Source organism: Oncorhynchus nerka, linkage group LG2 (assembly GCF_034236695.1).
Source record: "Oncorhynchus nerka isolate Pitt River linkage group LG2, Oner_Uvic_2.0, whole genome shotgun sequence".
NCBI classification, from domain to species: Eukaryota; Metazoa; Chordata; class Actinopteri; order Salmoniformes; family Salmonidae; genus Oncorhynchus; species Oncorhynchus nerka.
In genome coordinates this window covers 46236972-46253968 of record NC_088397.1, presented here as the reverse complement: position 1 = coordinate 46253968, position 16997 = coordinate 46236972, and the positions used below count along the sequence as shown (strand labels likewise).

Sequence of the window (16997 nt, the reverse complement as noted above, 5' to 3'; positions counted from 1 at the left end):
CCATGCTCTGGACACTACGCTGACAGACACAGCATACCTTCTTGCCACAGCTCGCATTGATGTCCCATCCTGGACGAGCTGCACTACCTGAGCCACTTGTGTGGATTGTAGACTCCATCTCATGCTACCACTAGAGTGAAAGCACCACCAGCATTCAAAAGTGACCAAAACATCAGCCAGGAAGCATAGGAACTGAGAAGTGGTCTGTGGTCACCACCTGCAGAAACACTCCTTTATTGGGGGTGTCTTGCTAATTGCCTATAATTTCCACTTGTTGTCTATTCCATTTGCACAACAGCATGTGAAATGTATTGTCAATCAGTGTTGCTTCCTAAGTGGACAGTTTGATTTCACAGAAGTGTGATTGACTTGGAGTTATATTGTGTTGTTTAAGTGTTCCCTTTATTTTTTTGAGCAGTGTATAATTGGTTTGAGGTTTTTAAATTTATTGAAATTTGGAGCTATTCACCTTCAGAATGTTGTGGTCCTTAACAAGCCCCATAGGGATATCGAATGTCAAACAAAACTGACCATGGGCATTACCAAACCCAAGGAAAACTGTTATGGTACCCTTCATTCCAGAACATACATTTTTTTCCTGACATCTCACAAATCTGTATGAGACTAAATTTATGACCCAAATGATCCTATTTACATTTTGTATTCGATTTTGACAGTAGAATAAATGTCTGACTCATATCGATCCCACTATAGGCCATTTTCAAAACGAGAAATGGCTTTTTAGGGGCAGTCGCTCTTTAAGGGTATTGTGGACTGATGAAAATCTAATCAGGTTTAAAAAAAAACACTAAAATATTAACATTTCATAAAAGTATCATCACACACGTACATACACAAACAAACAAAAATCACCACAATCATATTAACCGACACACCTCGTCCACTGGAGAAGTGAAAAAACTCCAAAACTGTATCAATCAAGGTGAAACTAGATACGACAAACAGAAAACGCAAAGAAGACCAACCAAACTCGAGTTAAAACATTGATCGTTGTCTTCATCCTCCTTTGAACCTTGTAAGTGTAAGAAGAATATCTTTTACACATTTAGGGTTGAGCTGTAGCCAGATCAAGAAAATAAAGAGTAGGTGCGAAGTGCACAAAGACACAGTGACTTCCTTTGTCCTGTCGATTCCCGCAATTCAAACGTACTGGCCCGTTTTTGGGAAATGGGCACACAGTAGCCTACCATCAGCTGACTTGCGTTTCAACATTTCTCTCAGTATACAGTAGCCTATCCCCTGGTTTCTCAAAAGGCCAAGTACATTCCTTGGAAAATGGGAGTTCCCTCCCATTTCTCTTCCTCTAAACAGGTGACAGGGTCCTTCAAGGCAGAGTGCAAGTGAAAGTCCCTTCACCTCTCCTCCTGCTCAGTCAGTCTGTTGATTGGGTTCGTCACACAGTCACAGAGCGGATACTTTGATGACATTGGAGCTGGCGGTGGTATTGATGCTGGGGACCTGTGGGCCGGTGGGGGGTGGGGGGGGTCTGCGCTGGGGGGGTCCGTGGAGACCGCCCCCGTCAGTGGTGTCGGAGGGGGCCGTGGGGATGCTGATGATCGCAGTGGTGATCTGACTGCCCTTGCAGTTGATCAGGCCCACATCGTCTGTCTTCATGTTGAGACTGGAGCGACTGAGAGAAAGAGAGAGTGAGAGAGAAGAATGAGAGAGTAATGAGACAGACAGACAGACAAAGGGGGAGGAAAAATACTGTAAAAGTGCAGTTATTTTACAAACGGCCCAACAACTTGTTGTAACAAAAGTGATAGACGATCCTACAGTGCCCTCTAGTGTACTCTATGGGGACTCAGCACATCTGTGCTGAGTATGATGAAGTTGCCCTAAGACACTGATCTAAGATCAGTTTAGTATATTAATGGTAAGGGATTTCCTTCATAAGTTTATTGCAGATTTGTGCCTAAGGAGTCAACTCCAACCTGTGTCCATGTGCCTGGCTGCCTGCGGTCTCTAACCTGGTGGTATGGGGCAGCTTATCCCCACACTGGATGTGCAGGGCGCTGAGCTCCTGTAGTGAGCCCTGCTGATGGCTGGGCTGGAGGGGCAGGCTGGAGTTAGGTAGTGGGGAGTTCATCTTCCCCCGGCGGGTGCAGCAGGTGCCTATGGGCCCGTCCTGGCTGGAGAAGGAGGGGCTGCGGGAGGTGTAGCTCTGGATCGTGGTCTCCAGGCAGTTCTGCTCATACAGCTGCTCATCCACAAACTCATGGGCCTGCGAAGGAGGAGAGGGATCAAAAGACAGCTGCTGCCGGGTTGATTATATATTCACACTATATAAGTGAATATATAAGGTTTATATAGTGATATAATAGATGTTATCACTATATAAAATCAGACCTCAGAGGATGTGTGCCATGCTGGGTAACAGGTCAACCAGTGTTTCCCCTAGGATTGTTTTCAGCAGCGGTGGTAAAGTTAGCATTGGTGGGGTGCTCCGGGGGCATCCTTTTGCTGGGGGGAGAGAACATTTTACGGGTTTAAAGCTAGTTTCCAGCAATTTTACACATTTTGCCATGGGGCTGAGAAACAAAAATCTGTTTTAAATAAAATGTTCTGCAATTCTACGCAGTTTGCCGTGTGCTTATGCCGTGTGCTTATGCTATCTGAGTGACTCAAACATTATAACAAAATTGATGGCCCCCAAGCCATGACATTTTGGACATTTTAGATTCTCCCTGCTGTAGAGTTTTTATTTTGGGGATTATTCTCAAAGATGATCTTATTTAAAAACATATAGGTTTCATTATCTTCTCTACATACACTATATTTGGTTTTAGTCATCTTAAAAACTATTTTCGGGGGGGGGGGGGGGGGTACGTGCTGCTGCTGTGCTGTTTGTTGCAACTTGGCTACCTGCCAAACTTTGTTTTTTTTACTTTGAATAACTGTTTAATCAAAACTCTGCAAGTAACACATCTAACGTCTTAGTTATTTACTCCCTCGCCTCCAAGAGCCAGGCTCCCAAGAGCTCAACTCCTACAACGCTCTCTATGGAACTACTAAAGGACAGTGCTTATTTCCAGCGTGTGAGTGTGACTCCAATTGTTGGCCAGTACCTGCTATAATTGTATGTTTTATATCCCCCACGACTAGACACTGGGGACACGCCCGACACAGCTCTGAGAGGCTGCACCAAACACTAACACACAGCCGGTCCGGTGCGTAGCAAGGAACAGTCGGCGACCTGCCACTGACAACAGACTCAGCCATCCCCCGACCCCCTGCACTTCTCTCTCACTCTTCACATTCAAAGAGACCGACAACATCACAGTTGTGCGAGGCGCTGGTAGGGGCGCGGCCATAGAGGGAGCATCTAAGTCCCTGGCAGCGCCGGGAAATGTTTGTTCTCTTGGACTGTCGGCATTCAGCAGTGAAAGTTCCTTTGAATCTGCTGGGGACTCGCGTGCTATTAAGTGTATCATCTGCGACATGTTCATAGCTGTCACGGGGAAAGGTCCATTTGTGAAAAATGTATTGAACTTGATGCAGCTAAAGAAAGGATTATTAATCTTCATGAACAAATAAAACATTTGATCAAGCGCCTTGAACTGAATAAGAATTCCATGATCCTATCGGCATCTTCAAATGCTTCCTATCAAAACATCCAAGAAGATCATAATGGGACCTTCCTGGACTATGATCAATTTCCGTCACTGCACGCCTCTACAAGCTTGAACCAGAAAATAGCTGCTCATTGTTCGACTCCAGGTGAGTGTAAATGGATTTGTCTCGGAACCAGAAAGAAGAAGAGGAATTGTTCTCCACACGCCTGCCTTCTTCCCCCGCATCCGGACTTAAGACTTTGAAATCGCTTTGAGCTCCTGTACCAGCTATCTTTTGCCGGGTACTTGGGTGTTCTCTCCATGGCTGTGGATGCCCCTCCAGCTACCTCTCCCTGTCCTAGTCAATCAACTGCCTGGGCACAGAATGGACCACCGCGGCCCCCCTCCGCTGGGCCGTGCTCTCTCGATCAGAGCTCTTTCCCTTTGGCTGTTGTGGCCTGCACGCAGCCGGCGTCTCAGCATCCCTCTTCACAGGTGCGTTATGTGGGTCTGGCCTCGCAATCAACTTCGAGACACGTCAGAGGCCGGATCCTTCTAGCTATTGTGATAGGGAGTTCAATGGTGAGGCATAGATCTGTACCTGGGGCAAAGACTTTGTGTTTTACTGAGGCAAATGTTCAGGATATCACCAGATTGCTTCCTGAGGCTGTGTGTCAGTCACCGGGGGGTGATACTGTCATGGTTCATGTGGGGGTCGAATGACATTATGAAGGGCAATTCACAACAGCTGAAGATGGATTTAAAAGAACTGATTGGGTCACTACTTGACACCAACAAATATCTGGCCCTCTGCCCTCCATAACTGTCTACGAGGCTATTGCAGCTCTGTGAGTTTAACATTTATTTACAATTTTGATACCTTCTGGAAACAAAGCTTGTATTATAAGGAGGATTTACCATCTGCTATATAAAGAGTTACCTGTCTAACAGAACACAGATGGTGTTCTTTAATGGAAGCCTCTCCAACAAAATCCAGGTAGAATCAGGAATTCCCCAGGGCAGCTTTCTAGGCCCCTTACTTTTTCAATCTCTACTAACGACATGCCACTGGCTTTGAGTAAATGTATGCGGATGACTCAACCCTATACACATCAGCTACCACAGCGACTGAAATGACTGCAACACTTAACAAAGAGCTGCAGTTCATTTCAGAATGGGAGGCAAGGAATAATTTAGTCCTAAATATTTCAAAAACTAAAAGCATTGTATTTGGGACAAATCATTCACTAAACCCTAAACCTCAACTAAATATTGTAATGAATAAGGTGGTAATTGAGTAAGTTAATGAGATTGTAAACTGTCTACTATTGATACAACAGTAGCTAGGATGGGGTAGAATTCTGTCCGTAATAAAGGGCTACTCTGCATTCTTAACAGCACTATCAACATAGCAATTCTTACAAGCCCTAGTTTTTTCGCACCTACTGTTCAGTTGTGTGGTCAGCTGCCACAAAGAGGGATTTAGGAAAATTTCAATTGCCTCAGAACAGGGCAGCACGGCTGGCCCTTGGATGTACACAGAGAGCTAGCATTAATAATATGCATATGAATCTCTCCTGGCTCAAAGTGGAGGAGAGATTGACGTCATCACTACTTGTATTTGTGAGAGGTATTGACTTTTTGATTGCACCGAGCTGTCTGTTTGAACTTTTGGCACGCAGCTCGGGCACCCATGCATACCCCACAAGCCATGCCACCAAAGGTCTCTTCACAGTCCGCAAGTCCAGAACAGACTATGGGAGGCGCACAGTACTACATAGAGCCATGACTACATGGAACTTTATTCCACATCAAGTAACTCATGCAAGCAGTAAAATCTGATTTTTTAAAAAAAATGATAAAAATACACCTTATGGAACAGCGGGGACTGTGAGGTCTGAGGGCACACACTTAATATGTTGTGAAATCTGTTGTGAATGTATTGTAATGTTTAAAAAAATGTATAACTGCCTTAATTCTTCTGGAACCCAGGAAGAGTAGATGAATGGGGATTCATAATAAATACAAATACAAACATGTCTCCATTATTAGAATATATATATTTTTTTTTTCAGAGGAGCCCTAATTTTCTAGTCATTGAGTATGGTTTTCTAGTCATTGAGTATGGTAGAGTAGGTTTGTCTATTTATTGAGTATGGTAGAGTATGGCAAGAGTGTGGTTTCTATTTATTGAGTATGCTAGAGTATGGTCAGAGTATGGAGTTCTATTTGGTGAGTATGGTTAGAGTATGGTTTTCAATTTATTGAGTATGGTAGAGTATGGTTAGAGTATGGTTTTCTATTTATTGAGTATGGTAGAGTATGGTCAGAGTGCGGTTTTCTATTTATTGAGTATGGTAGAGTATGGTTAGTGTATGGTTTTCTATTTATTGAGTATGGTTTTCTATTTGGTGAGTATGGTAGAGTATGGTCAGAGTATGGTTTTCTATTTATTGAGGATGGTACACTATGGTTAGAGTATGGTTTTCTATTCATACAGATGTAGGCTCTTAATTTAAGAGTGTTTGCTACAGCAGGAAAATAATCCCACAGCAACAGGAAATGCGAATTATTACGTGGATTGGGTTGATACATTTATCCTAAGGTAAAATCAAGTTTCAAAGTGGAAATTACATACTTCAGAGGCCTTTTTAAACCTCAAGTTAAAAAGTTGTACATTTCCAGCACTGCAGGACAGTTCTCCTGCAACAGGGCGATCAAATGAATATCCTACATCTGTAGAGTATGGTTGGACTAGAGACTCACAGTGGTCTTCTCCAGACAGTGCAATAGGTGGTGGTGTTGGCTCTCTAATAACGACATGCCCTTGTTGAGCTGCTGTTCCTCTTCCTCTGATCCCTTGGTGGACAAACAGAAAACACACAGAAACACAGAGAAAAAAAACATACAATGCAAACAAACATTGTTAATATTTGAGCTCCAGGTATTTTGTTTCATTATTAACATGGCTACCAAACAAACAGTTAAGACTGAAACATCAGTGGCACGTACAGTCTTTTCTGGCAGAATCAAGCGCCTAGAGAATAATGCATGTGTAGAATTTCATTGTAACATCGTGATGGCTGATTTAAATACCTCGTGGATATTGTTTTGCTTGTAAGGTTGTTGCTTCAGAGAGTTGAAAAATATAGAATAGACAGACAGAAAGAAACAAAAAGGCAGAAAGTGCTTTTTACTCATCTGGATAATTCTTTACATTTCTTTTGTGAATGACTCATCCTAGTCTCACAAAAATGACTGGACTTGATTCAATTTCAATGGATTTTTTTGTTGTTGTATCTATCAGTTAAACATTTTTAACCTCTTTCAATAACAATCATGTTAAAACACATTTTAAAAAAACAATATGCCGACACACCTCCTGTTTGCAACAAATGCGGCTAGGCACAACATCGGACAACAGCTGGAAATACTCGAGTCTCCATCAACAGTGATCTGTTCCATTTACTGTCAATCAAACTACACACACAGTAAGTACAATGGTGGACAGTAACACAGCGTTTGATGTCTCTGAATGATACTCTTTGAAGTTTTCTCAGTTGTATGAATTCATCTGGAAGTATAGCCTAGCTCCTGTGACAGGGATACACTACAAGACCAAAAATATGTGGACACCTGCTCGTCGAAAATCTCATTCCAAAATCAAGGCCAATAATATGGAGTTGGTCCCCCCTTTGCTGCTAGAACAGCCTCCACTCTTCTGGGAAGGCTTTCCACTAGATGTTGGATCATTGCTACAGGGACTTGCTTCCATTCAGCCACAAGAGCATTAGTGAGGTTGGGCACCCTGCATTAAAATTTATTCCAAAGGTGTTTGATGGGGTTGAGGTTAGGGCTCTGTGCAGGCTGTCTCTCCGTCTCCTCCCTCCAGGTTCGCCCGTCTGTCCTGAGCTGCCAGAGCCGCCCGTCTGTCCTGAGCTGCCAGAGCCGCCCGTCTGTCCTGAGCTGCCAGAGCCGCCCGTCAGTCAGGAGCTGCCAGAGCCGCCCGTCAGTCAGGAGCTGCCAGAGCCGCCCGTCAGTCAGGAGCCGCCAGAGCCGCCCGCCAGTCAGGAGCCGCCAGAGCCGCCCGCCAGTCAGGAGCCGCCAGAGCCGCCTGTCAGTCAGGAGCCGCCAGAGCCACCCGTCAGTCAGGAGCCACCCTTCACTCAGGTGCTGCCGGAATCGCCCTTCACTCCAGAGCTGCCGGAGTCTCCTGCCTGTCCGGTGCTGCCGGAATCTCCCGTCCATTCGGGACCCGAGGCAAGGGTCCCCAGTCCGAGGTCGGCGGCGAGGGTCACCGCTCCCAAGGCGCCACTTAAGTGGGCCGAGACTATGGTGGAGTGGGGTCCACGTCCCGCGCCAGAGCCGCAACCGTGGACAGACGCCTACACAGACCCTCTCCTATAGGTTCAGGTTTTGCAGACGGAGTCCGCACCTACTGTCACGTTCTGACCTTAGTTCCTTTATTATGCCTTTGTGTTAGTTTGGTCAGGGCGTGAGTTGGGGTGGGTAGTCTATGTTCTTTTTTCTATGTTGTGTTTATGTGTTTGGCCTGGTATGGTTCTCAATCAGAGGCAGGTGTTGTTCGTTGTCTCTGATTGAGAATCATACTTAGGTAGCCTGTTTTCCCCATTTTAGTTGTGGGTGATTATTTTCTGTTTTGTGTTTTTCGTCACCTTGCAGGACTGTTCGTTTGTCGCTTTGTTGTTTTGTTCAGTTGTTTTATTAAAAATATGAACACTTACCACGCTGCACATTGCAATTGTAAATGAGAACTTGTTCTCAACTTGCTTACCTGGTTAAATAAAGGTGAAATAAAAAAATTAAAAACATTGGTCCGATCTCTCATACTCCTCATCAGAAGAGGACGAATTTCGTTACAGCTTATGCTCTGGTGCAGGTTGATTTTTCAGAATTGTTTGTTTCAATCTTATTCTACCCAAACATAAATAACATACTTAAAAAAATAAATGTTTTACTAATCCAATCTGTTAGTAGTTGGACTTATTGCACCTGTTACTGAGATGGCTGTTCCAGTTTATATGATTTAGGTAGTCTCAATAATCAATCTTCCCCTGCAATCATTCTGAATGGTTGCGGGTGATTAAAAGTTCCAATTTTTGGATATCCTCACTCTGGTTGGATTCCAATTACAATTATCACTTTGTAAAGCAGCAAATTGTGACTTGCAGGCTTGATCTGGCCTGTAAACCAGAAGTTTCAGACCACTGTGTTAGGGTGTAACTAGGCCCCCAAAGAAAGGTTTTATGATACAGTTGAAGTCGGAAGTTTACATACACTTAGGTTGGCGTCATTAAAAATAGTTTTTCAACCACTCCACAAATTTCTTGTTAACAAATGATAGTTTTGGCAAGTCGGTTAGGACATCTAGTTTGTGCATGACACAAGTCATTTTTCCAACAATTGTTTACAGACCGATTATTTCACTCATAATTCACTGTGTCACAATTCCAGTGGGTCAGAATTTTACATACACTAAGTTGACTGTGCCTTTAAACAGCTTGGACAATTGAAGAAAATGATGTCATGGCTTTAGAAGCTTCTGATAGGCTAATTGACATCATTTGAGTCAATTGGAGGTGTACCTGTATTTCAAGGCCTACCTTCAAACTCAGTGCCTCTTTGCTTGACATCATGGGAAAATCTAAAGAAATCAGCCAAGACCTCAGATTTTTTTTAAAGACCTCCACAAGTCTGGTTCATCTTTGGGAGCAATTTCCAAATGCCTGAAGGTACCACATTCATCTGTACAAACAATAGCACGCAAGTATAAACACCATGGGACCATGCAGCCGTCATACCGCTCAGGAAGGAGACACGTTCTGTTTCCTAGAGATGAATGTACTTTGGTGCAAAAAGTGCAAATCAATCCCAGAACAACAGCAAAGGACTTTGTGAAGATGCTGGAGGAAACAAAAGTATCTATATCCACAGTAAAACAAGTCCTATATCGACATAACCTGAAAGGCCGCTCAGCAAGGAAGCAGCCACTACTCCAAAACCGCCATAAAAAGCTAGACTATGGTTTGCAACTACACATGGGGACAAAGATCTTACTTTTTGGAGAAATGTCCTCTGGTCTGATGAATAAAAAAATCGGACTGTTTGGCCATAATGACCATCGGAGGAAAAAGGGGGAGGCTTGCAAGCCGAAGAACACCATCCCAACCGTGTGGGGGTGCTATGTTGTGGGGGTGCTATGCTGCAGGAGGGACTGTTGCCCTTCACAAAGTAGATGGATTCATGAGGACGGAAAATTAAGTGGATATATTGAAGCAACATCTCAAGACAACAGTTAAAGCTTGGACGCAAATGGGTCTTCCAAACCCCAAGCATACTTCCAAAGTTGTGGCAAAATGGCTTCAGGACAACAAAGTCAAGGTATTGGAGTGGCCATCACAAAGCCCTGACCTCAATCCTATAGAAAATGTGTGGGCAGAACTGAAAAAGTATGTGCGAGCAAGGAGGCCTACAAACCTGACTCAGTTACACCAGCTCTGTCAGGAGGAAAGGGACAAAATTCACCCAACTTATTGTGGGAAGCTTGTGGAAGGCTACCCGAAACGTTTGACCCAAGTTTAAATTGTTTAAGGCAAGGCTACCAAATATTAATTGAGTGTATGTAAACTTCTGACCAACTGGGAATGTGATGAAAGAAATAAAGGCTGAAATAAATAATTATCTCTACTATTATTCTGACATTTCACACTCTTAAAGTAAAGTGGTGATCCTAACTGAACTAAGACAGGAAATATTTACTATGATTACATGTCAGGAATTGTGAAAAACTGACTTTAAATGTATTTGGCTTAGGTGTATGTAAATTTCCGACTTCAACTGTATATGTATTGTCATAAAGACTTTAATTTAAAGATAACATACTCACTTAGACACTCACTTGGTGTAGGCTACAGTACTAAACACCAAGGAATACAACACCCATGTTGCTAACAAACAGTCATGGGTTGTAACTACCATTCACTCGATAGGCAAAGCACTCTGGTAAATATGCAAATAAGGTTAAATTAATTCTCAAGTTGAATTGTATGTTCACTCAACCAAAAATGTAAAGTTCATTGAAGATACAATTCAACTTGAGAATGTATGTTGGTTCAGCTCTATGTCCAAAACTCACAGATCTATTGCAACTGGTTGCCTTACAATTGTACGTTGAATCAAAATCATATTTTTTTTTACAGTGCAGTTCTTCTGTCAGATGTGTGGACCCACGCAGCCCTGGCTGGCTGGCTGCAGTGACATGAACATAATTATAAGTGCCAGAGCGCTGTGACTCATCACAGCCCTGGTAAAACCACTGACTAAATTAAGCCTCTGAAAGCGTTACCATTTTTATGATAATTTTGACACTTCCAAAACTCCCGTGGACGCTCAGCTCCCAAGTCATTTACAGAGGAGATGTGAATGGATTTCAGCTTTTGCCGCAGTTTAACAGAGTGTTGCTTGTGAGCATGTCAGTTGTGTTAGTTTGTATGGATGTGTGCAATTTGTTATTGTAATCCATCCACCACTACCTTAATGGAGAAGACGTGAAGAGATATGGGAGGTCTGTCCATGAACACCTGCTCTGACGCGCCCCATCTCTTAATTCATCCCACAACATGAATACTAATGCCTGATAATTGATAGGGTCGTTTTGAGCCATTTGCTAATGGAATATTTCAATGTAGCGGCCGGCACAATCATGGTCAAAAACAAAGCGTAACACATACAAAAGCAACACAAGCGTGACTGTGGCACTCAGAACACAATAACAGTTTTCCATCTCCATTTTCAACCATGTTTAATTAGGCTATAGAGAAGATAAATGCCTGGCTCAGCTTAATGACCTGTAGAACGAGACACAACAGACTTGTGAACTGAAACAAGACAACACAAAGGAGAGAACGAAAACACACAGCAGGTGGAAATGGGAGCAAGCCAAGACATTTAGTAAAGAGAGAGGAGGTACTGTCTGGTCCAGACAATCACAATGATCAGTCGAGCCAAAGACATTACAGCCACATGGTGCCTCAATGAATCGAATCACTGCTGTTCGGCCTGAGATCTGAAAACTTGCATTATCCCCCCCCCCCACCCCCGCGAGCTAATGCTTGAGTTTCAGCTCAGCGGGCTAACTCAACCTTTTGGTACGCACCACCTGCGTGCATATCTCAAACTAGGATTGGGCCTTCAGAGGTCTAAAGGGCAACCTTACCGTGAGCTCCAGCAGTTCGTTGAGGAGGTCGTTGCGTTTGCTCTGGAGGAAGCCCGTGCAGGAGCTGCCCGTCTGGGCTAGTCTTATCCGGGCCAGTCTGGCTTTCTGCGTAGGGAGAGGTTTACATGTCAAACCCAGGCAGGGACGAGATATGTCTTATCATCATCTAGTGGTGAGAATTTGCAGCCTCGTCATCACCCCTTCCCTGGATGATGTAAGTGTGTCACCATGGATTTGTCAGGCTAGAGTGGGCTCACCATGTAAACATTGTGGTGGTGATCACTTTTAAATCCTGTTTATATCATAAGGTATCAAGCTATCCATCAGTCTTAGTCTTACCCACAGCGAAAGCAGCATGTCTATTATATAGCCTCTTTAAATCCTATCCATTTCTCTCAGCCGTCATGATTCTTTCTTCACCTTCTAGGACTGAATTATAAGTGAAGTTATTGGTAAAAAAAAAGACTACACTGAGATCCCAGGGGACATCTAAGAGTGATATTAAAGAGGAGATTCAAGTGTCTACTCTGAGACAACAGACTAAAGTGCTTTTCAATCGTTCAAGGCGAGAGTACTTTCTTTAACCTTGGTCCGGGTGATTGCTTTGCACAAACACATTTTTAGATATCCCCAAAAAGAGTAGCATTGCCTTTGCAAAGACTCTTGACATGTTAGGGTTTAGAGGTTTGGTGATTCAACCTGTGAGACAAGCTATGTTGTCCTTGGAGATTCTAGGGCGCCATGCTATGTTGCGACTGAGCTAGCACCTATAGCCTGGTCCCAGATTGGTTTGTGCTGTCTTGCCAACTCCTATGTAATTGACAAGACAGCACAAACCAATATGGGTTCAAGCTAGCTCCTCTATGCTGCTGCTACCCTCTCTGCCTGACACCAGTGGGAAATAAAATAAAACTTTTAATTTAAATGAGCAGGCTCATGACATCTGCTTTACTTGACATGTTGATCAAAGGCTTCGTTCATCGCATGAAAGAATTAAATAAAAAACTCAAATGAAAGACTGGAGCAGTAGCTAACTGAGAGGAGTCTTTGAAAATGTTGGTTGACGTGTGCTGATGGTTTTGTAAAAAATAAGAGAATAAACTTTCAAACTTAATCCTGTTCAACTTCCTTCAGTATCACTTCACTCTGTGCTGTCTGACGAGTGGATGGTTCACCGATTCAGCTGTGGCCATGCTGCAGCCATAGCCCAGGAGTAAAATAATAGTAACCTCTGAGTAGTGTGTCTAATCTGATCTAATGGAGCCAGCATCATTTCTGTCCAATCAGACAGGCAGCTGGACTGCAGCCATCCACAAATGACACAGGATAAAGTTCCAGGAGTTTCTCTGAAGGGAAGCCATTCTCCGTTCTGTGCTTGAAGTTTTCCTTCTCCCCTGGACTCCCTCGTCTCTCTGCCTCTGACGGCACACTGTTTCTCTCTGTGTGGCTCCACCTGACTTTGCCATTTCATTAACACTGTGACCCCAGACCATTCAGAGCCCGCTGTGCTCCTGGTGAGAGCCCTCCCAATTAGTCTAGCAAATAAGATGTGTGATTTGTGTTACACTACAATAAAACCTCAGCCGCCGTGACTCTGGACTTCGGTAGCACGTCACCAGGGGCTGTCCAGGCTAGAGGTGACCCTCAGTTAAAGCAAAGGGGAGGTTGCATTAGGGGAGACTGCCGCACATTCTTCTTGATACCCTTCTCACATATTATTGTACTTTTCTATGACAATAGAAGGACTACCAGCCTATCTCTGTGCGGGAAGCACATATCTGATAGACGTATATTTAAATGTCTGTACGAGGACGAGGGAGATAGGATAGGATACATGAGAAGCTATTTTTTTTCCCAGCTTTGGCCCCAGATGGCCAGCTAATTGTACTGGGAGCCTGGAGCAGCCCACTATTAGAGTGAAATGAAGATGGATGAGGGGGAGGGAGGGGTGAACATGGCTAATTTGAGAGACACCCGCTCTGGCTCGTCAGCGCACGTGGAGCAAGGTGCATGCAGTGCACCTCCCCTCCTGTCTCCGTTTCAGCAGCCTGGTATAAGTGAGTAATAACTGTTCGCAGATAGGGGGTAAGGGCCATGAGGGGCACCAGGAAATTAGAGATTAACCACTGCAGCGTTAGAACTCTTGACAGGTTTCCACTGCAATTAACATAATATAAATCATCATGTTACTCACTGTAGAAGAACAGAGGAAAGTGTACACTAGCAATTTGCCTTAACAGTTGACCTCAGGAGTGACCATAAAAGCTCATCTGCATCTACTTTTTTTCTTTAATCTGCCCTTACTCCCACAAGGTCATTCTAAGGACAGGTATCTAAAGAGGGAGAGGGCATCGAATGAAAGGAGTCTGTTTCTCAGTCTCCATGCCTCTTCCTGGACTCTGCCTTGATGGACTCTTATCCTTCTTAGGAAAGGTCAACCCCACGGAGGCTGTAGTGAGAGTAGTTAGCCACCACTAAATACTTGGTGTGTGTGTTTGTGTGAGTGTTAGGACTGACCACATTTAGTCGACTGGTGGATTTCTTGGTCGATAGGCTGTTGGTCGACCAAGATTTTCTTTAGTTGAGCAGTCACAACAACACAACATGTTGTGGCACACAAGACACCTGTCTGATTCCTTGCGGAGGCCGCAGGGACGGCACGGCCCAAGACAGGTATCGACAACCTAAGACACGAGTGCTGCAAGGGTATTTGATAAAATAAGTGAAATTGCATTTGTTTCGAAACTGCATTAGTTTCCCCTAAATTGCTATTGCTTTGGACCTAATGCATTTGTGACAGTATTCCTTAGAACTACAGTACGTGTGAAGACAATGCGTCTTGGGTATAATTTAAAATGTCGAGTTAAGAAGGGGAGTGTGGCTATGATGCACAAGGTGCGTCTCTCTCCAAAATGCGCTCTCTACCATCACTTTGTGTGCATTCGTTGTTTCATAACTTCATTGTGTGAATTGTTTGCCCTTTGATTGTTAGCGTCTATGAATTCACCATTACATACAGTAAGTACATCACCAGTTGTACATTTACCGTTAATTCCCACCATTTTTATCAACAATGTTTATTTCGTGTTACAGTCATTTCTGTTAATGCATTCAATATATTATTAATACAGTCGTTTACCGTTATCATTGTCAGAGTGGACACTTGTTTGCAGAGCTCGTAACCTATGCTACACTTGTGAGAATCAACGATTGAATTCCATTGTATTTTGTTTGGAGTGCTCCTGTCCATGTTGAGTAGGGACACACACCTGATTACGTATAGAAGCAGGCTATCTGGCCTGCGCACAAATGTGTAAAAGGTGCCCATTTAGGGATGTCTGATAATATTTTGGATTATCTTAACTCACCACCACTAATGCGCTGTGGAGCTTCTCAAAGTATTTTTTCTTCACCTCAAACAGCAAGTGAACAAAGTCTGTTTAGACACACATTAAATCCAATCAGGATTTTTCTTTGCTGGTCTTTGGGGAGATACATCTAGCTAGCTAAGTCAGCCATTGGCTAGGCCATCAGAAGCTAATAAAGGCATCTGCCATTCAACTGTATTAGGGCAAAATTTGGGAGTGACATTGGAATCAACCAATCACATTTTGACTGAATGGGTGGGACCGTTTTTACAAAAGCTTATGGAAACGTCTGCTTTCTTGAAGGCCAGGTCGCTGGGCAATAGAGAGCTAGCGTTGATGTCGGCTAGTTTGCAGCGGCTGCAGCAGGTCTGTTGGCTAATTGGTTAGCTTCTCCCTTTTCAATAATAACTTTCAACAAGAAGTTAAGTTTAAAATTATCTGGTGAGTGCAACTGTTTTTTTATTGCAGCGCTCTTGCTGTTGTTAGCCAGCTCTTTGAAAAGAAGTTGTGTGTGTGAAACATTGTTGCATTTCAAGTGGAACTGACAGCATTTTAGCTAAATGAAATCTTATTAAAATCGGTTTCATTTACACCCCCAGGAAGAATATGACTCCTTTTAAAACATTTTCTGACAAGCGACCACTTAGATATGGTCATTTTCACATTTTTTCTTACAATTTTGGGGAATTACGTATACTTAAGGCAGTTGTGAATGTTCTACAGCAATAGAGTGGCAAAGCAGCTGTGCGTTGGACAATTAAGACACTGTAGTAAATAAAACGAAATATAAACATCTGTCTTGTCCAGGACTGGAGTCCACACAGACCGGTGCGCTATAGCCAAACAGAACTACTGTAGGCCTTTATACAAACAAGCCATTTGCCACATGGCCTGCCATCATTCACTTTGAACTGGAATGTGTGTTTACAGGCAGTTGCAACAGCACGACTTTATAGCATTAAAACGCATTTGCCAAAAGCCACAAAATACACCCGAATGGATTTCTGAAAATATGCAAACACCACGGGAGTGCTCATACATTTGGGAACTTGACAGTCCTATTGATCAAACAACCATGAAAAGGTAGGCTCTCTCTCCCTCAGTTATGCACATCAACAACAACAACAACTAATCCTAGCCAGAGCAAGATGAGCTAAAAATCTAACGAAGGAACATTAGACAAACCCTCTCAATCTTGTTCAGCTAGTTGGCTGTCAACATTGCACTGATAAAATTGTAACATTGCACTGGGGAATTGTAGCCTCCTCATCCTTCTGCAGCTTGCCTGCCAATGCAAGCATGTCCCAACCAAGCACACAAGCTAGCTAGCTACTTCCAGACACAAACGAGAGAACACCTCACCCTGACCATTTTACTCACCCTAAACAGAGCTGGTTAGGCTGTTTACATGTTATCTAGAGCGTTATTGACTAACTATTACTTTTTGCCTACGTTTACTGACACCGGTCATATTCAGCGGGTGTTGCATGTTTGTAAATTAATCAGTTGTTCTGCACTCTAGTACACTCAGACGAGAGTGCTCTGAAATCGGAGTTGAGTGGTACATAGCCAGAGTGAATCTTCCCGAACGCAAGAGATATGCTAACTGGATAACAGTCGTTCAAGTTCTGGCTAGCTAACCACATGACATCTGCATCTCTAGCTGTGACTATAGTCACCGAAAAATGATTTGAGGGGAAAAAGTCAGTCACTCACCCATTCCTCCAATGGGCATGGCATCCTGCTAGCAGCTAGCCAGCTATCTACCTAACGTTAGGCTCTGTGTTTTTAGCTCGCTACATAAATAGATATGCTAGC

The 16997-nt window shown here is 43.5% G+C and overlaps 1 protein-coding gene across 1 annotated transcript in view; it reads right to left on the bottom strand.

The window, feature by feature from the left end:
* Positions 1-247: 247 nt before the first annotated feature.
* The window catches only part of LOC115136043 (potassium voltage-gated channel subfamily D member 3-like), a 118300-nt gene continuing 101550 nt past the window's right edge, over positions 248-16997 (bottom strand). The window contains exons 3-7 of the mRNA XM_065026782.1: positions 11812-11916; positions 6672-6704; positions 6342-6434; positions 1992-2245; positions 248-1651 (exon numbers count right to left, since the gene is read on the bottom strand). Coding sequence (XP_064882854.1) covers positions 1423-1651; positions 1992-2245; positions 6342-6434; positions 6672-6704; positions 11812-11916 — 714 coding nt within the window. The 3' untranslated portion in view covers positions 248-1422. The remainder of the gene's footprint in view (positions 1652-1991; positions 2246-6341; positions 6435-6671; positions 6705-11811; positions 11917-16997) is intronic.